Source organism: Acomys russatus, chromosome 5 (assembly GCF_903995435.1).
Source record: "Acomys russatus chromosome 5, mAcoRus1.1, whole genome shotgun sequence".
NCBI classification, from domain to species: Eukaryota; Metazoa; Chordata; class Mammalia; order Rodentia; family Muridae; genus Acomys; species Acomys russatus.
Genome location: NC_067141.1, coordinates 18801513 through 18823036, shown reverse-complemented (window position 1 = coordinate 18823036; position 21524 = coordinate 18801513). Strand labels below are relative to the sequence as shown.

General features: G+C 45.9%; 1 protein-coding gene across 1 annotated transcript in view; it reads left to right on the top strand.

The window, feature by feature from the left end:
• Tcerg1l (transcription elongation regulator 1 like) overlaps positions 1-21524 on the top strand; it is a 188572-nt gene that overhangs the window by 135949 nt on the left and 31099 nt on the right. Inside the window, exon 8 of the mRNA XM_051145520.1 lies at positions 13330-13399. Within this exon, the coding sequence (XP_051001477.1) occupies positions 13330-13399 (70 nt within the window). The remainder of the gene's footprint in view (positions 1-13329; positions 13400-21524) is intronic.

The window sequence follows — 21524 nt, the reverse complement described above, 5'->3', positions numbered from 1 at the left end:
TCATTAGTGCAGCAATAGTGCAGATGGCCACCAGCTGTCCTTTAGCTTTCTTTTCATACACCCCGATGGTCTGCTCCATAGAGCAGATGTGGGCAAATGCAAGCCTGTTTCCTTCAATCCCATGGATCACTCTAGACCCCGCCCCACCCCCATCATGAGGGTCATTGCAATGCATTAATGGAAGCCCAGAGATGGAGGTGGGGCAAGGGTCATGTAGCGGCTGCTAGTCAAGGAGGCAGCTGTTTCTGACTGGCCTGTGAGGCCTATCTGAACCCTGTATTGCCTTCTGAGGGGTTACTTTTCAAGAAGACAGATGCATGTTTATGAGTGGTGCGTGGGGAACCCGGACTCCTAAGCACGTGGATTAAAATAGCATCCTCGCAGGGGTGCGCTGGGGACTGAGCATGTCTCACACACGCTAGACAGTCTTTCTGCTGACCACCGAGCTGTATAGAGCCCAGGCTCTTTTTACTTGTTTTTTGGGTGCAGGGTCTCATTAAGTTGCCCGGACTGTCCTCGAATTCATGGTGTGGCCCCCAAAGGCTTTGAACTTTCGATTCCCCTGCTTCAGTTGTCCAAGTGGAAGGAATCAGAGGCCCACACCAGGCCTTATTTTCCATGCTGAGAATAGTTTATATACTCTAAAAAGCCAGAATGGTGGGCATGAGATTTTTTTTACTTGTTTTCAGGAAGTTGTTTAATCTTAGGAGGCATTTTATAATGCTTATAGTGACTGTTTATTTCACATTATCTAGAGCTGAACAAGATGACGTCAGCTTCCACTGATGGTTAAATTGCAACCGTTTAGAAGGCTGCACATTAATGTCCTCTTAGCTCTCCTCACAGTGCTGAGGGACGTGGAAGCAGGGCCTCTTAGGAAGCCAGACTTAATCGTGAGTGAGTGAAGAACAGCAAATATAGTATGTCTACTTTACTTTAGCACAACATCTTCTGGAGAGTTTTTCCAACTGATGTTGGGAAAATAAAGATGTCCTAGGTATATATTTTACTGGGTAAAAAACCTGCTAAAATGTCCCTGTGTTCAAGGATGAGATGGGACTTGTGACTGTTTCCCTCTTTTGATGAAAGTGATGTCTGAATCCGAGTGAACATTTTCCTCTCCAAAGAGACTTTATAAACCCTGCAGATCAGTCGCTTCTGGATCTCAGGCAAGAGGAGGTGCATGGGTCAGAAGGAGCAGGAGGGTTTCAGAGCCTCTGAGAAGCAGATGCCATGCCTTACTCACCCTGGCAATGATGCCATTGTGCCTCAGACTCTTCCAGAAACTTCCATGTGCTCTTTTGATTTCCCCCAAAGGACTGGCAGCAAGGAGAAATAAATTAAGTTTTTAGGAGATGAGTGCACAGCTACTTTCTGTCATGTGGGCCAAATCAGGCCAGATCTGAAGAGACAGGGAGGCATCTCCAGAGCCTCTGCACGGTCATCTGGGGAGGGGGCCATGGGCAGAGGAAAGGAACCTGAGTCACCCAGGTCATATAGGTCAGTGCTTCCATTTTACCCCAACAGGGATGGCACCTCCTAGGTACAAATTCAGAGCCCAGAGTCTAGTCTCACACACTCCCAGGAATGTCTGCCTAGCTTAATGAATAGCTACAGTCTTAGGACAGTACACCCTTGAGACAAGTAGACAGAAAAGTCTAAGACACGTGACTACCAAGTCATTTTTACCTTTAAGAGAAGATCACAAGACAGTAAGCATTTTCCCACATTTTTCCTACACATCCAGACTGCAGTTTCCCCTTCATCATCTCCTTCTAGTCCCTCCCCACACCTCCCCTTTGCCTCCCTACCCCATCCACTCTTCTTCCATTTCTATTCAGATAAGGGCCTCCCATGGATATCAACAAAGCATGACTTATCAAGTTGCAAAGTATCAATAACACTATATACCTTCCCTCACTATAAGAAGGGTCCCAACAGCAGGCAGAAGAGTCAAAGACCCCCCTCCACTCCCTCGCACTGTTAGGAGTCCCACAAGAAGGCACACCATAACATGTGTGCAGAAGGCTTGGGTCAGTCCCATGCAGGCTCTTTGGTTGGCAGGTCAGCCTCTGTGAGCCTCTATGAGCCCAGGTTAGTTGACTCTTTGGGTTTTCTTGTGGTGTCCTTGACTCCTCTGGCTCCCTTTGTCCTTCCTCCTACTCTTCCACAAGACTCCCTGAGCTCTGCCTAATATTTGGCTGTGGGTCTCTGCCTCTGTTTTTATCAGGTGCTGGATGACCCCTCTCTGATGACAATTGAGTTAGGGACCAATATTAGAATATCATTAGGGATCGTTTCATTGACTTGCTTTTTTTGACAGCCATGTTTGGTAGACTGCCAGTGGAGGGATTGGGACACCAACCCAGTCACATATCCTTTGACTTAAAATTTGTCTTGTCTATAAGATATGCTGAGGTAAAGGCGGTGCAGCAATTGTGTGAGTGGCCAGCCAGTGACTAGTGCAGCTTGAGATCCATATCACAAGAGGGAGACCATCCCTGACACTGCTCAGAGAGCCAGGACCCAGAGGCTGCATAGCCCAGAGACCTAGGAGAGAACCAAACACGACGTTCCGTATGATTCTTAAGGAAATGCAAATGGCCTTTGTTTTCCGCTTCTAGTTGTCAGGTAGACTTGTACTTTGAGACCAGAACTTCTAACTTTGTGAAATATGACAAGCAAGTAGAATTAATTCTAGAGGACTGATTAATGACAAGGGAAAGGTCTGATGGTCTCCAGCCCACAGCAGCCTCGTGACATCTCCCCCAGATGCTGGCTTTCCACGGTTCACAGATGATGTGGCTTTGTTAATATAAAGGTTCCAGGGAGGTGGCTGGTGGCAAATTTTGTTTTGTATTTTGTTCAGTTGTGATCCAGTCTGGATTTGAGTGTATTGATACATGCTTCTTTGTAATCTAAACAGAACAATTTAGCACTCTGGTTGAGTGTTGTTCCCCACTGGTTTCCAAGAGGCAAATGAAATGAATGGGCTATGTATAATGTCAGGCGGGGTATGTGCGTGTGTGTGTGTGTGTGTGTGTGTGTGTGTGTGTGTGTGTGTAAGAACATGTAAGTGTGAGTACATGTAGATGTGAGAGTTTATGAGAGAAAAAGAGAGTATGTAGTATTTATGAAAGAAATGTGTAGTGAATATGAGTGTGTGTAAATGTATGAGGCTGTGTGTGTGTGTGTGTATATAAATGTGTGTGAATGTGTATGTGTACACATTTATGTGAGTGTGCATATGTGTGTTTATATATGAGTATGCATGCATGAGTATGTATGTATGTGTGTGTGCATGCATGTATTTGTGTTTATGGGAATGTGTGTGTCTGAGTGTGTATGTGTTTATGTAAGTATGTGTGTGTGGTATATGTATGTGAATATGTGAGTGTAAATGGGTGTACATATCTATGTGCGTATATATGAATGTGCAGGTATGTATGTGTGTATGACAGTACATATATATGTGTGTGTATGTTAATATGCATGTGGTATGTGGGTATATGAACATGCATGTATATATGTGAGTATGTATATTGTTGTTTGTGTATGCATATGAGTGTGTGTTTATATGTGTTTATGTGTTTGATTATGTGTCCATGTATGTATATGTGTGTGGTGTTTGTATATATGTGACTGTGTATGTGATGCGTATTAGTGTGTATATACATGTGCATATGTATTGTATATATGTACGTATGTATGTGTGCGTGTGTATCTGAATGTGTGTGAACTCATAGGAATGTGTGTCTGTGTGCATGTGTGCATGTGTGCACGTGTGCTTGTGTGCATGTGTGCATGCACGTGTGTGTGTGTGTTGTGAGCATTTATGATATAAGCCAAGGGAGTGGGAGCTCTCAGGATCAGTTTACTGGTCGTAGCCCAAGTACTTATCCTTTGTCATGCAGCAGGTAAGGAGGGAATCCAGCTTTTCACTCTCCTGGCCTTGCTGAGGGATTCCAGAGAAGATCCAAATTGCCCTCTAATTACCTTGTAATGCATCCAGATGTTTTATGGCTCTGTACTTTTGCTATTGAACTAACGTGAAATGAGAAGCACAGGCCTCACCTGAGCCCATCACTGCACTCTACGACTGTGCAAACTCCTGCCATTGGAGAAGCTCACAGTTGTGTCTCCATCATACTCCACAGAGGCGCTAATCAGCAGCAGCAATGTCCACTCTTTCTGGGCATGGGTAAGAAACTCTTTGCCATCTGGTCAATGCACTGGCAGCTTTATGCCCTTGCAGCCCACCTGCTGTGTCTACAGAGTGCATCCTGCTTCTGCACTGGGAGGCCCTTTCACTGGGAGCCTAGCACAATGCAGCATCAAATCTCAAAGTGCATTAGATACCTGGTCATTGGGCTCTTCCTCTGGGGTAGGAGTAGAGGAGAGGCAGGAAAGCAATGATCATTCCACTCTTGCCTGCTGTTCTCTCTCTTCCCTGTGGCAGAAGATAGCAGGAGGCCCGGGGATGGTACAGAAATGGTAGGCATCCCCTTGGCAGAAGCTACAGAGAAATACGTAACAAGGAGCTGTACCTAGCTCCCAAAATTTTCACAGCCCTGCAGGCTGCTGCTGTATGTTTGGGGCATAAATTGCAGATGTGACAAGCTGCTGAATGTTGCCCTATAACAAAACAAAAAGAGCAGATTTCAGTAGCACAGAGCAGAAGGCCACTGTGAGTATCCTGGGTGAACACAAGACATGTCCTTCCCACAGCTTCGGAGAGTGTCTGTTTCCTCCTCCTTTCTGAATTCTGTGGCCTTCTGATTTCCTTGGCACATTGTCCCTTCCTCCATCTTCAAAGCAACTCTCCACCCTCTCTGACATGGGCCCTCCCTTCTTCTTTAGGCACTTTTCACTATCCATGGCCAGTTAGATGGTATAGGACGATCCCCTGGCACTATGTAAACTGCATAGCAACTGTGAGTCTCTGAGTGACCTAACATAGTCCCAGGCTTCAGGTGACCTTGGCGACATTTTTGGGAGGTATCTCTGCTTTCCATGATCTCTGTACCTACCTCTGATCACAGAACAGGGATCTTGCTCAGCTCACAGGTCAATCACACCCACGTATGGCTGGGTGGGACTTGAAGGCTGGTGCGTCTGACCTGAGGCTCGAGAAAAGCTGCCCGGTCAGGCCACACAAGGGAGAAGTCAGGCACAGGTAGCCTTGGCTAACAATTTCTTGTTCCCTGTGCAGTGACAGAGACAAGCAAGAGCTCACTCAGCCTCAATTGCTGTGCAAACACTTTAGTCATTTATATTCAGGGCAAATGTGGATATTACAGTGACAGACATTTCACTAAGTAGGAGGAAAATCATCCTGAGGGTAAACACAGCTGCAGCTGGTGAAGGGGCCACTTCCTAGATATTGTGTGGCCAAGACAGTGTGTACTGGCTCTCCACATCACAAAGGGACCAGGTGGCCACTGAAAGGCAAATTCTGGAGCCCTCCCCGAAATGTAAGGGTGTGTTTCCCTAGCCCAAGAAGAACGGGGTAGATATAGGAGATTCTAGTTACACAGCACACCTGCTCAGCTCTGTTGAGAGACTGATGCTTACAGCTGAGCTAAGCTCTGTATGGTGTACCTTTTGAATCAGCCAGGCCTCTGCCCAATCTTTTCACAGTGGAGGCAACAGGAACCTTGTTTCATAAGGGCCATTCCAATGACTATATTGGTCTGTCTCTGTATATGACACCAAATAAGCAGGGGGAGGAAGCCATGGTCTCTTGGGAGAGTCCTACACAGACTTTAGCAGGAAACAGAGGACCAAACGCAGGGAGAGTTCAATAGGGGGCTCCAGCTTGGAAAGGAACAATCATGTCAAGAGGAACTGACACCGGCATTGTGAGGGCAGGGTGTGTGTGTGTGTCTTAAATGCTGTCGTAACACTTTCATCACAGCTGCATTTGGCCTCCATCTATCAGGAAAGGCTAATGAGCAGTTCAGGGCTCATGCAGTGTTAGCTCCTATTCCTTAGTTCAAGAAAGGACCTATGTCACCCTCTGCTCCTTCAGCCGCTGCCTGCTATATGGATCTATACAGCCCTAATCACTGTGGTTTCCCAGAACCAAACTTCTCCCCATTTCTCACTAATCTTATGATGTGGTAGGTGGGATGAAGAAGGAGAGGGAAAAGGGAATGAAGAGGGAACTTAGCTCTTCTTTAAGCCAATGGGTTTTTAGAGTTGATATTGATCAAGCCTAGGCTTGACACTTGGCGTTGCCCCTGAGAGCGAATACAGGCAGATCAGGAAGCCATGTGCCTTCTGAGGATATGGAGACAAAGCACAGTGACATCCAGGCCAGTAGCCTTGGTCTACCTTAAGCTAGAGCTCACATTGACCTTACATAGGGGATGCAAGCATATGGCATGTTGCAGGCCCTGCGGCTAGAGGAGCAGACCAATTCAGAAGACCTAAGCCATCCATTTCTGGGCTGAGAAGAGGAGGCCTGGTAGGTTCCACTGTGGTGTTAGAGCATGGTATAGAGAGAACACACTAATTGAAGCCTTGGACAATGATCTTGAAGGTGTATCCTCCATGATCTCTAGCAAAATGATGCATTTCCCCCATGAGCTTCGGCAGGGAACCCAGGTCAACCAAACAAAGCACCCCATAGAAGCCATCTCCCGGGTAGACACCCTGTGGCATCAGCTCTGACCCAGCCCATGCTTTCTTAGCATGAGCTTCTTTGTCATCCCATAATTCAAATGTGCCCTAGGAGTGCAGAGAAGATAGTGCTAGTACCTGGGGGAAGAGGGTGTCAGACTGGATCTGTAGTGAGTGTGCACGTGGAGCCGCTGTGCACTGGGCTTAGTATGACTGCGTCCTTCTCCCTGGCTTTTGTCCCCACTGCAAACTACCTTTCTACTCTGCTGGCAGCTATCTGTCTCCATTATGGCCTCTGTTCCTAAAGAACCCTGACTTTTCCTGGAGGTACATAAAGAAATATATACGTATCAGGCATCAGATAATGTACCAGCAGACAAAAGAAAGGACTGTCCAAGCCAGCTTGGTGAGCCTGTACATTTACTGTGGCTGTGTGCATGGGTAATGCAAAGGCAACCATACCAGCAGCCAGTCCTCTGGGAAATTTATGCACAGTTGCCCTGGTGAAGAGTCCCACTCTAGTAAACTGCTTATCTCTTATATAATCTTAGGAAGGAAGGACCACACAAAGGTCTTATAAAAGTCTCATCAAGGTCCCTTGAGCCTTTGAAGGTTCTCCCTCCACAACACAATTTGAGTAGGCCCAGGCACATGAGTGTGCTCACAGCCACTCAGGACAAGGCAGTGATGGGCATGTCCAATATGGAGGGGACTGCTCCTTTCTTCTACCTCTTACATTTTCCCACATCTTATTCTATTATGGTTCCTGATGTCCTTGAAGGGGGGTCTGCACACACACACACACACACAGTGGGGGGGGGGCAGGGGAGGTTCTTCTATTTGGTGTTGAGCATTATTAGGCTACTATGCCATAGCACAGAATAGACACCTGTTCCCAACAGTTTCAGTCACCCTGAATGAAATCTCTGCAGTAACTGTGGCCCACTGTCAAAATAAGGTTCCTTTGACTGAGTTGACAGTAGCAGTAATTTATATGCATAAGCAAAATGTTTGGGAGAATTTGACAGGTAAATCCCATCTATTTAGCATAACAATAGCAGAAGCCTCTTCTCTGAGGTCTGTAATTTCCCCAGTCTCAATTTTTCCCCCTGGATTATAGTACAAAGCACAGGTTCCCTCTATGGACCAGGTCATAAATTCAACCAGAACAGAAAAGCATGCCTGTTCCCATAACAGCCATGCCACTGTTGTACACAGAGACGTATCTTGCCTGGAATGCCAATAGGCAGGAGTGACTGATTTAGACTCTATACCTTGTGACTGCCTGGAACTCAGGTACAAACCACACCCCAAGGAGCTAATGACTCATCTCCCACTCTTGAACTCCATAATTCCTTATTAAGTTTCAATGACAGATTATACTTGATGCACCCTGACATAGTCAGGGTGACCCCTCCACTAACGAAGGAACGTCTCAGAAAGGAACATTGTCTCAAAGATACAGGGCCGTTTGTGCTGGCTAACAAACCCCAGTCCATGAATTCTATAATTCAACACGTGTCTGCTTACATCAATATATATACACATTTTCATAAGAACATGCGTTATATAATTTCATATTATTGAAGTCGCTGTGTCATCAGATCCATGCATCTTAAATTCTAATATTGTGAAATCTTCCTCTGAAGGGATCGATTGATCAATACACACTCCCACTGATGTACTCTGTACCAGCATTGTACATCACCAGAACTTAATGGAAAACCGTTCTTTATTTCAGATGGCATTCCTTTAATTTTGAGTGATTCTCAGGGGTTTGTTGGTCATTTGTTTTGTGTTTCTGGGAATACGTTTACATTTGTGCTTCTCGTTGAATTATAGGGGCTCCTGTAAATTGGGGGATTAATGTGTTTGTGTTTATCTTTCCCATATTTTTCCTGAGCTCTGATCTTTTCCATAAAACAGTTTGTTCATGATTTTTTTTTTTATTCTGAGAAAATGTATGTAGCACGCAGTGTACTAGTTACTCGCCTTAAAATCTACATTTAGCATCATTAAATTTATTCACAGTATTCCATACCATCACCAGCAGCTACTCCTAAATCTTTTCCGTCTTCTCAAAGAGAAGCTCTGTAAGAATTTGACAGTAGTTCCCTGTGCTCTCCTCCCGTTGGCTTCTGGCACCCTCCCTTTACCTTCTGTCTCTAGAGAGAAACATCTGCACACGTGCCAGAAGGGTGTAGATTCATCCTTGTGCATCTTGCCGGTGTCACTTAGCACAGTGTCTGCAAAGTTTATTGGGGTTATAACCCATTTTAGAGCGTCATTCCTTTTATGCAGAACGACGTTCGATCAGATGCAAACTCTACATTTTGTTCATTCGTTCATCTGTTGTGGATATGTGTCATTCGCACTTTCTTCTGGCTGAGTGCTACAAAAATAAGTAAAACAAAATGCTGCCCTGGGGCTGGAGAGACACCTCGGTAGTTTAGAACACTGGCTGCTCTTACAGAGGACTTGAGTTCAGTTCCCAGCACCCACCTGGTGGCTCACAACTGCTTAAAAAAGCAGGGCACCTGACACCTGCTTCTGGCCTTAGAAGGCTCCTGCATATGTACGATGCACATACACTCATGTATCTAAAAATTATAAAAATTATTTGTGCAGTGACTGAACTGCTTTCCACAATGGCTGGACTACTTATTGCATTTCCTCACTTGCAAGACTCAAAACACTTATCCTCTTCCTCTGCTGACCTTTGTTTATTTCTGGTCTGTTGTCTTGTTGTAAGTGTGCTCACGGATATGAAGCTGGCTGGAATTGTGTGTTTGATTCTCATTTACTTAATGGCCAATAACCTTAAGCAACTTTTCCTGCGGTCCTTGGCCATTGTAGATTCCTTTTTGAAGAAATGTCTATTCAAGACCTTTCTCTCATTTCACTGGGTTGTTTTATGTTGTGCTGAGTGGTAGGCTTTCTGAGACTTCCAGATGTTAGTCTTTTACCAGACATAAGATTTGTAACATACAGTTTGCAATGTCCACTTAGCTGAAAGTGGGGAGAGCACGGTGCCTCACTCCTCTGGCACAGTGTATGATGCACAAAGCTTTTCATGTTGAGCTTGTCCCATTTACTAGTTTTTCATGGACCTTGTTTTTTAGATTTATTTTCATTTTTTACTATGCTCTTTGTGGGGAGAGGAGTGTGCATATGCGAATGCAGGTGTCCACAAAGTCCAGAAAAGGGTATCAGATTCTCCAGAGCTGGATTACAGGTTGTTGTGAGCCATCCTAGATGGATGCTGGGAACCAAACTCCTGTCCTGCACAAGAGTGGTATGCACACTTAACAACCTCACCATCTCCTCAGCCTCCCACAGGGACTATATCTCTGGTACCATGCTTAAGGCATCCTTGTGAGGTCTGGTGTCTGAAACTCTCTTTGCTGTGTTACTAAGACATTTTGCATTCTCAGTTCTTTAGTCCATGCCCGATCTATCTGAGTGAAGTCAGTCTGTGTGCTTCTTCCAGATAAGTCTCTTAAGCTCTTTCCTGTGTGTGTGTGCTTTGTCTACTTCTTCAGCTAGGCATTCTGGGTACTTTTAGGTGGAAACTCTTTAAGTCTTTTTTCCTAATTCATGGGAATTGCTGACCTGGCTTGCTGCTGGCTTGTACAAACTACCTCTGATGTTTCAAGTGACCTTCATGTAGTGTATTGTCTTCTTTGCAAATGATCACAGCTGTTTCTTCCCCATCATTCCTGAAGCCAGTGGAGGATGAAAACCTCTCCCAGCACTGACTGCCCTCATGGGTAGCAGTGCTCATAGGCTCCTGAGAGAGAGAGAGAGAGAGAGAGAGAGAGAGAGAGAGAGAGAGAGAGAGAGAGAGAGAGAGAGAGAGAGAGAGAGACAGAGAGAGAGAGAGACAGAGAGAGAGACAGAGAGAGAGACAGAGAGAGACAGAGAGAGAGAGAGACAGAGAGACAGAGAGAGACAGAGAGACAGAGAGAGACTCACCCAAAAGATGTATTTTGTGTGACTTTCCCTATGATCTTGTCCTTTTAAAGTCAGTCAAATTTACAAATATTTTTCTTTGTGATTTATGGATTTTATGTTTGGAATAAATTGTCTACTCATGTTGAAATTATTCAAAATTATCAAAAGGCCTCCTAAACAATAACCAACACTACACATATTTGTCTCGAATAGCATCTGTGTAATACTGGGTATCCTTGGCATCAGGGCCTCCCTGGAGTGTGATGAGGTAAAAGAGTAGAGCTGTCTCTGTCCCCATGATGACCTGTCACTGCCTGTCTCCTCATCCATAAGCAAGTGTACAGCAAAGACAAGTGGATACAAACTGGTCACAGTTGCTTATCATGTCCCTTTGTACACACAGGCAGGAGAAGCACTTAGAAGGCATGCGTAGTCTCATGGATGAGCTGGAAGCCTATAGAATCTGGCCCTCTCATCCCGCTAACAGCTGCACACCACATGCTAAGAGCAAAAGTATGGGTAGTTAGACTGCATGGTTAACTGAGGCACTCCTGCGGTCTTAAGTGCAGGGCATAAAAACTGGAGGTTTGACTGACTGATTGATTTTTTTTTTTTTTTTTTTTGGATTGGTGGGAATTTCACAGATGAGTATAATGTGTTTGATCTAGTCCACCCATTCATTTCTTTCCCTCCAGTCCCACCCCTACACCGCTATCTTTCCCTCCTGATCGCATGGTACTCTTTTCAGGTCAAAACAACCCATTGAGTCCACTAGTACTGCCAGTGTGTTCAGGGGTGTGTAGGGCTATCTACTGGATCACAGATAGCCTCTCAGGGGACTCATCCCTGAAGAAAACTGACTCTCCCTCTCCCAAGCAGCTATCAGTTGCCAATAGTTACTCAGCTAGCAGTGGGGCTCTCTGGCGCCCAACCCGCCATGGCGGTATTTTGTTTGGCTCGATCGTATTGTTAGGTTCATATGACCTCTGTTAGGTCATATGAGCAACTGTCCCATTTTGTTGAGAAAACAGTTTCTCTGTAGTCGCCCACCACCTCTGGCCTTTGCAACTTTTCTACACACAGCCCCTTCCATGATGATTACACAGAGCTTTGGGTGTTTAAGTGATCCAGTCTCTTATTCTCTGCATTTGGGCCATGTGTGGGTCTTTGTATTCTTTGCCATCTACTGTAAAGGGAAGCTTCTCTACGAGGGTGGAAAGATGCAGTGTTCTACGGGAATAGTGATAAGTCTTAAGGAGTCGTTTTAATACTATGCCCGTTTGTCAGAATAATAGTAATAGGGTTCCCCCCCACACACACAGGTCCTAGAACCTAACTAACCTGTGGATCTTGAGCCCTTTAATAGTGCCAGGAATAAGTTCTGACTCATGAAATGAGCCTTAAATCCAACTTGAAAGTGGTTTCTCACTTCTGTGACATGTGTGGCAGTGTTGTACCAATGGGCATGCCTTGCTAGTCCAGTCATTGTTGTATATGCAGGATAAGCGTATTGATTACTTTTCTATCCTGGTAGCATGCATAGCAACTTCAGCACTATGAAAGCTAACCCTAGTAAAAAGGAAACTTCCAGGTCAGTGTCCAGTGGTAAGTGAAGAGTAGTATTTTAAAAGAAAAGGTAGGGAGGTAGAAGTAAGAAGATCAGGAGTCCAAAGTCAGCCTTAACTATATGAAAGAGAAAGAAGAAAGGAGGGAGAGGGGGAGGAGGAGGAAGAGGAGGAGGAGGAGGAGTGGAGGAAGAGAGAGAGAGAGAGAGAGAGAGAGAGAGAGAGAGAGAGAGAGAGAGAGAGAGAGAGAGAGAGAGAGGAGAGGCACATGACTCGGAAATTATTATCGAGAGAGCAATAGAACAGAGAGAGGCACTGGGCCTTCCAAGAAGGAAAAGGCAATTTTCAGCAAGTGAGGGCAGGGTGTGACCCAGGTAGCCGAGTGGAGACCTGGAGGCACACCTGACCAAACCAACCCCATCCCTCTCCATTGTCAACATAAGGACTAGCTTACAAAGATGGTGGATTTGGGAGTATACAGACACAGAGGGGGCAAGCAGGCTAGGCTATCTCTTATTCTATACTGGGATCACAATCCACCCAATGTGTCAGAAATGACAAAGCTGTAGAACCATCCCTCACTCATTCTTGCTCTCTTGGAGCCATACGGGAAACCTCAGGGCACCAATACACATTTTTTCCTTCTGTCGTTTCATGCAGCATTTCCAGGCTGCACCATGCAGCTTGAAAACAGTAATGCATCTCCCAAACAGTTGGGCTTTGGAAGCAGAGTCACCTGTGGTGAAGATTATATGGTGTGCTGAACAGCCGTGTGGCTATTGCAGTGGAAGCGGGTGGGGGGAGCTCCGGGTACCAGGAGGCTGATATGGAGAAACTAGCACTTTAGCAGCCAGCTGACAGGGGCAGTGCTCATACCAGCATGGGAAAGGCTGATCCTTAGAGTGGAGCAGTGGTTGGTTTTATCTTATCTACTCATCGAGCCCATCTTGAGGGGCTTGTTATGGGTTTGAAGGGCTGGTGGTGGCCTCTCTGACATCAACGGTCAGGTCTATTTTTCTAACAAAATGCAAAGCAATATGCACCAAAGAAGGCAAGGTCATGCGAGTCATGTCAGTGCCTAATTTCCTAGTTTTCAGATGGGCTGGCGTGAGCACCACACCTGCCTGCTGGCTTCCAGAGCATTGAGCCTGACCCTTCAGCTGTGTTAATGTGATGTCTCTTTCAGCTGAGAGCAGTGATGGATCCAGTTCAGAAGATGGCAGCGAGGACCAAAGTGTGAAAACCAAGAGAAATAGGTAGGTAGTGCTGTTCTAGCCTATAGTGTCTTCCCTTGGTGCTTTGGTGGTGTGGAAAGAAAGCGCTTTGACTACCTTGAATTTGAGTTAAAAATTAACTGTAAAGCAGGCAACTGGATTACCTCTTGGTGCCTATTCTCTGGACACCTCCTCATTAATGTTCAGGGTCACGTGTTGAGCTTCCAGAACCACATGGAAGTGGCCATGGTGGCCCACTGCTCAGGGCCAACCTGTGCTGTGTAAGATACTAAATCAAAGCAGGAAGTTCTGGCTGGATATTGCATCTCTGAGTCTTGTTTGACGTCTATCCAGCCCTTGTCTCAGAAGTTCATCTGCAACTAAGGTTGTAGCCTGGACCGGTTTACAGAACTGCATGTGGCACTTAATGACATGCAGGGATCTGTCAAGGTGGCCTGTCACCACATGGCTGCAAGGGTGGGATAAGAAACGTGTCCTTTCTCTTTTAGTGTTTCTCAAGAGGTCACTGGTCTGTCCTCTGTATACTGAACATCATTACAGACTGGGGCTACTCTGGGGCAATATAGGTATCTAAGGCCTCAGAACAGGACAGGTGGAAGGATCTGGCTGCAGTACTTTTCAGGCTACATAGTGAACTTAGTTGTCTTTGGTGCAGGTAAGATATGGATAAATATCCCACTGGCACCTGGGAGTTGCTTGGGCCCATCAGGCACCTTCACCAGTGCGCCTGGCTACTGTAGCAGCTCCTCTCTAGAGCTCCCCAAGTCTGGGACCAGAAATTGAAAGGCGTTCATCAAGCATATTGGGAACATTATCTCTTCTAAAAATGTCCCTTAGAAGAAGAAGAAGCAAAGACTTAACATAACAAAGAATGAAATCTTGTTTCAGAACCATTATCCCTTTTTACCCCGCCCCCCGCCCCCATGGTCCTTCATCCTGAGATATTCAGTAAACGAAAGGATGGAGGGGAAACCTGAGGCTGTGCCAGTGTGCCTACAGATGGAACTTCTTGTGGATTCTTCTTTCTAATGGATGCCTCAGTTAGATTGGAGGGCGACCCAAGGGAGTTCAGAACCAGGAAAAAAAAGCCCACAGAACTTTACAGAATGATGCACTGTAAATCTTATGCAGGTCAAAGGCTGAGCCTTTTCTCATCCTGGTCTCCTTCTGCTTTGCCTTACTGTGGAGGTGACACTGGATGTGCGAAGGACAGGCTGCCACAAAGCCGGGACAGAATGACCCTGGGGTCAAAACTTTCATCCAAATCTTGCGGTGGGGTGGGGGTGGGGTGGGGCTCTGCTATCTGACCACTTCAACTCTTGCCTTTAAAAAGGTCACTTTGTGGGAGGGTCAAAGAACACCCCTGTAGCCACAGGAGATTTTTTTTTTTTTTTTTTGATTTTTCAAGACAGGGTCTCTCTGTGTTAACCTTGGCTGTCCTGGACTCGCTTTGTAGGACCAGGCTGGCCTCGAACTCACAACAATCTGCCTGCCTCTGCCTCCCAAGTGCTGGGATTAAAGGCGTGTACCACCACGCCCAGCCCCACAGGAGATTTTCATCCAGGGCCTTTGATGGTTCAAGGGTTGGAGGAATGGGAGGAAGGGCAGCCTCTTTTGCTTCCCTGTCCACACCGCGACTGTCAGCCAAGCTGTCCCAGCTGGTCTATATACACGTACACTGAGTTTGAAACTCGAGAAAAGCTCCCTGTGGTGCAGGAGAAATGGACTGGCCATGGCTTCTGAGCAGTTGGCATTTAAATAACAGCAAAACATTAATTTTGGTTTTAATCATCTGAGTGACTTCCAGAATTAAAAACCGACTTTGAAACTAGCGCAGATGTTTCTTGTGGAGCTGCTCCAGTTTCTGCAGTTGCTCACAAGCACCATCCACTGCAGCTGTGGGAGGGGCTGGTGCCTGTCACATGCTGGTGTGCCTCCAGGCTCACCAGGTACTCACCCAGGGCTGCCTTGGTGAGACTGTGACTGCACATCAAGCTCTGGCAGGAAAATGTTCTGTAGACATGAAGTAGTCAGACTGAGGACTTAGCATATTCTAGGCAGCTCTGGAAATTTTTTCATTCCTGAGCCAGTACACAGAGAGATGGTGAGTCTTCCCTGTGTACGTAGAAGGTGCAGGCCTGCTCTGCGCATGCAAAGGCTAGCCCTTCTCAGTGTGTGCAAAAGGTAGGCCTGCCCTGTGTGTGTGTTGAAGGGGAACCTGGTCTGTGTGTGGAAGATAGGTCTGTCTCCTTGCCAACAGGCAAGCCTGCTGTGTCTGCAGCCCTACCAGGGTGCAGTTTCTTACCACATATTTTTCTGCAGTGCCCATGACACGTCATGCTTCGGTACTAATGGCCCACACTGCATTTGGCCAGTGCCACCTCAGAGGTCTGGGCACTGAATGCATTTGATATCATAGAAGTTGGCGTAAGCAGCAAGGTAGGATGCCTCCACAGCTCCTTCTGGAGCCCTTTCATCTTGACCTGCCCCTTTAGTATAAATAACAACATGTTTCTTTTTCCACTTTAAAAAGCACCAAAAACTCTCTTGCAAGGGTTAGCTCCTGGCCCAATATGTCATGATATATACAGATATATATGTAGGGACTAACTCACGGTGATCGTGGTTCTAGATTCTTCTCCACCCCTGCATCTTTGATGAGCTCTGGCACGGCTGATATGCACTTAGGGTGTTCAAACGCAGATGGAATTAAATTGATTGTGCAGATAATGTAGGCGCGAAATGATACTTCCCCTAAAATTCCCTTGGAGGAGAAATATGTCACAATGACAAGCTTTCAAAACACAAAAGTATTTTTAAACTACCTGGTGAGTGCCATTTCCGAAAGCTTGTTATTTACTATTTAGTGAGATGTGTTCCTGATGCAAACTCATCCATCTTCCTTGGGGCTGGAAAATTGACTCACTGCTGCGTGTCCCCTTTCTGTACAGTGAGCGTTTGGTGGCCCTGCCAGCCCCTACCTTCTGAGAAGTGGGTCTTTCGACAGCTTGGACCAGTGTTTGATGCCTGCTATCTATTTTAGGGAGCTGGGACTTTATTTCAAATTCAAATGGAATTATTTTGGGGGAACTCGGGAAAAATTATGTCATCTAGTTTAGAAATCGGAATGGAAGCAACTATGAGACATTATAGAGAAGTTGTCATGGGCATAGACGACAGCTTGTCCCTTCCTGAGAAGCTGGGTCTTGCCAGTCAGGCCTGGGGGTTCCCACTGAGTCAGTGGACTTTGCCTTTCAGTTGCCATTAGCACATTGGCTTTGAGGACATTTTTGACATTTCTACAACACTGGTATAGATTTCTTACAGTAGGTTGGCTAAAAGATGGGTTGTGTTGTTATCCCTGGTGGCCTCTAGCCTTTTGGGATGCAATTGATGACACTGGACATATGGAGCTGACTGTCTCCTGCCATGAAGTTGTCAGGTCCAGTAAAGTGTTGTGATGGTCAGTGTTGATTATCAACTGGGCAAGATCTAGAATTACCTAGGAGACATGCCTCTGCATGAGGGCATTTCCAGAAAGGTTTAGCTATAGGGGTAAGACCCACCCTTAATGTGGACAGCAGCAGTCCACTGAGATCTCAGACTGGTTAGAATGGAGAAACTCAATGGAGCACCAGCATTCATCTCTTTCCACCACCCGACTATAGACACAGTGTGACCAGCTGCCTCACTCCTCTACCATCATGCCTTCCTTGCCATGATGGACAATGCCCCCAAACTATGAATCACAATAAACTATTGCTTCACTTGCTTTTGTCAGGAGTCTTGTCACAGATATGAGAAAAGTGACTAATATGACCTTTTGAGGTCATATACAGCTCTACCTGAAGACTCAAGATGCTGGAACAAGCACCTTGTTGCTGTCTCCAAATCTGCCCCTATTGATCTACACCCAGAAACCAAGGTTTTCCAGATGGAACTGGGGGTGTAAAGCAATTTCAGACCACTTAGGATGAGGTGGGTCCCCCAAAGTCTCCCCATGCTTGTGATTCTCCCCAGGAATTATATGACTATGATTCATCTGCTTGTAGGTCTTTACTCCAGACATGATTATAGGGCAAGGTGAATCCTTTCAGAACAGATGAAAAATGTCATTCTCCAAAAGACAAATACAAGAATTTCATGGTAACTTTCAATCCTGGGCCAACAAGGCCAAGATTGTTGCGGCTGGGGGATGGGGGGAGTTGAAGCTCCCAATCCGTGGAGAGATCAAGTCCATCCCTGGATAATGTTGTCTGGGAGAGATGGCCCCTGTGCAATGAGAGAATGGCTGTTACCCAGTCAGCAGGAAAGAGGCTAGCATACAGAACCCCTGTCCTCTCAGTGTAAGCTGACACCTTCTCCTTCCTACCCCAGTGTCTTAGTTACTTGTCTAATGCTGTGACAAAACAATATGACCAAGGTAACTTATAAAAGAAAATGTTTTATTTGGCTTACAGTTAGGGACCATGATGGTGGAGCAAATGCATGGTGTCAGGAGCAGCTGAGAACATATATCTTGGTCTGCAAGTAGGAGGCAGAGAGAATGGGTGACAATGCATGTTCAAAGCCCCTAGTGACACACCCCTTTCAAAACCACACCTTCTAATCCCTCCAAAACAGTCCCACCAACTTGAGACCAAGTATTTAAACATATAAGCCTGTTGGGACCATTTGGAAAACTAAACTATTGAGTGTGGAAACTATTTTAAGATGCTGTAAGATCATGTTCTGAAATTGCATCTCTTAAGATTCCCCTGGATGACATAGAATTCTCTGCCTCTCCATGCCAGCCCTAGTGGTCTGCCTAATTCTTTGGGAATCTTGTGAGACGAGAGAGACTGTGAGAGCTTTGTAGTCTTTGACATGTGCAGTGATGAACACATTATTCACTTCTACTTACCTTTTAAGTAATCCCTTACACTTAGCTCATTCTTGTAGATAAGGAATTGACTCTTCATAGAAATCTGTGGCTTTACAGATGGTGTTGGGCCTGTGCCATGTGTCACTAAGGTATTCCACACAGGACCCTTCATTGACATCTGCCGGTGAGAAGACCGAGTGCAGAAGCAGTGATTTGTCATAGGATTTCAATTTGTCTTTTTAAGCTGCAACATGAACAGTCTCCTGAATTTATTTCCTTTCTGAAAGGGATGGAGATACTCAGTCATTTCTTAGACTGGGGAGCATTAGTCAGGAGACCATTGTGTTACAGCCATTGGTGCTGTGTCTGGACACAAGGCTATTTCCTTGGGGGTGGGGGGTGGGAGGTGGGGGAGGGGGCCAGGGGGGGGGGGGCAGGGTCAGGGGGCATTCTTATTTTCCATCAAAATTTTCATTTAAACTGAGAGAAGTCTGAAATCTGGCTGGTAAGAAACAGTCTAGAATGGGGTCTAGACTGCCTGACCTCTGATTGTTCTTCATTGCCTCTTATATATACCCTACTTAGCTTCCATCCATCTCATTTACATCCATTGTGTAGTGAACACTGAGCCATCGCTGGCCCCATGATCTTCATCCTGTGTGAGCAGAGTCTAGCAGGCATCTTTGGGATGGCTCAGGCCGGCGGCCGAGGACTTGGAGGTTAAAAATCTCAGTGTGTTATTTCTGACCTTCCATCTCCTGAACAGAAAACAGCCCTTTGCAGAATCTCTTCCAATGAGGATCTATTCATATCTTCTGTTCGAAAACCCTACAGTCTGGTGGTTGTTCTTCGGCCTTCCTGGACTTTGCAGCATAGCCCTGAGCACATGCAAGTCCTTCCTCAAAGCAGCAAGCCACTCTCACATGAAGAGAGGAAACCGTTCCTTCTCCACTTCAAGGTTCTATCTGACTAGCTTGTCAATCTGTATGCAGGGGCCTGAATACAGGGCCCCAGTGTGGTTCAGATTTGGGTGTGTCGCCATCTTGGTAGTGGGATGCTGACTTCTGAGACAATGCTAGTCTTCTGACTCCAGCCAGATGACGACACAGAGTCTCGGTTCTCCTGTGAGAAGCTACAACTCAGGAAGGCAGGCAAAGTGGGTGGTTGGATTTTTGAATGGACATCTTTCCAGATGATGGGAATCCAGCCCTCTTCATTTGTCACATGCTGAACAGCTGTCTGTCACAGCCCAGTATCTGGGACAGCACAGACAGTGGCATAGAGGACAGTCCATGGTCTGTGGTTCTGGTTCATGGGGACTACAAATTCCTTACATCAGCAGCCTTAATGTCTGGCTGCATTTTGCTCTTCTCTCCTGCACTTGCCCTTTTGTCTGGGATCCAGAGAGCTTTCCAGCCTCAAAACCCCTTCCCTCCCACTGATGATCAAGCTCCAAGGCCCATTGTGGCTGCTGTCTACACTGAGAGGGAGACTTCCATTGTTTCTCAACTTCCTTCACGAATACCAGGCAGCCTCCAGACCCAAAGGACTGTTACATCGCTGAAATGGCTGAAACCTTTTGAACTTGCTAGACAGTTTCTTAAGTGAACAGGTAGTTTGTGAGGTATGTGAAACTGAGGCAAAGCTGAGTGGTGCTCACCAGAGGGCTGAGCCATGTCTCCTTCCTTTCCAGAGGCCCATCTATCTTCCATAATCTTCTTGAAGACTTCAACCAGTCAATGTTTATTGTGTGGTTATGGTCTGCCCGGTGTTCTATAGACATCACCATAGGAACACAGAATGACACTGTCAAGTAGACAAGGATAACCACCTTTAAAAAATAATACAACAGATTATTAACAGCATAGACTATTCCAAACCCTTCAGAGGCGCCATAGCTATGTAGGCCCCTTTCTTCTCCTCTCCCATGAAAGATGCATTGCTTTCCATGTGATAAATAATAGTCTAATTCCAATCTGTGTGGTTGTCTACTCCTTTGGGGATAGAAGGTGGTGCTAATTCCACATGATCAAAGGTCAGCAAGGCAAGGGAGCCAGTGTGTGCTCTTAAAGAGGGACGCTGCCCGAGGGCCTTGCCTGAAGGCAGGAAAGCGACAAGGAGAGGACATTGTGAGAGAAGCATGTGGGTGAATTTGTAGTACATACATAGATTATACAAAGCCATTATCCTATCACAGCAAACAGGCTTGGAGCTGATGGGACAGAAGCCAAGGCACTCTCCTGGCAACACTGCTGTGGGAGCAGAGCCCACAGTGAGGAAGGCAGATGACTACTTCCAATCTCAAAACAATGGTTATCTTGACTTCAATTACAGAGGAATTCAGCACAATAAACAAAACACACCTCACTCCCACAGTTCCGTGCCCTGCTCCCACAACCTCCACTCCCCTGATGTTAATAATCTGTTTTATTATTTTTTTAAAAGGTGGTTATCCTTGTCCACTTGACAGTATCATTCTGTGTTCCTATGATGATGTCTATAGAACCCCGGGCAGACCATAACCACACAACCTCCACTCCCCTAAGTGAGGCAAGTCCACATTGGCTTGGCTTGTAGTCATGTCTGGGTCCGGAGGGCAGTCCTCTAGTTCACAGCCTCCACAATTATGTTGAAATAAGTCCCACATAATGTGTAAATTTCATTTGTAAATATTTTAGGATAATGACCTAATATGAGCATTACACTTCACATTTTAAGCAAGTGTCTCAATCAAGTTCAGATCCTGCATGCTGCTGATATTTCTTCTAAGTTTCTTTTAACCTATAGACTTGTCCCCTTCATTCTTCATTTGTCACCAAAGTCATTATTATTGTTGTTATTTTTTTAATGGAACAAATTGCTGTGTAGCCTAGGCCTGTGGTACTGTGTGCCTGGAGTCACAGTGACACCAGGTTCAGGTTTAGCCTATGTTGGGCAGGAATGTCTTCTGGGGGGAGTGGAGGGGAGATCCTTCCACCAGGAGGCGACCACACCTGGTCATGACACTCCGGGATGTAGCTGTGATTTGATGCATTCATACTTTTCTTCCAGATTGTCAAACGCTGGTGTCTGACTCCTGCCATTTTGTTTGCGCTTGCCAGTTTGACTAATAAGTTGTGTTACCATTACTTTAATTTTATTTATTGTTGTATGTGTTTATGATGTGGGACGGGATACATGTATGCCATGATCTGTGTGTGGAGGTCAAGGGCAGCTTTGTTAGGCCAGTTATTTCCTTCCACCTTTATGTGGGTTTCAGGGATCAAACTCAGAACATCAGGC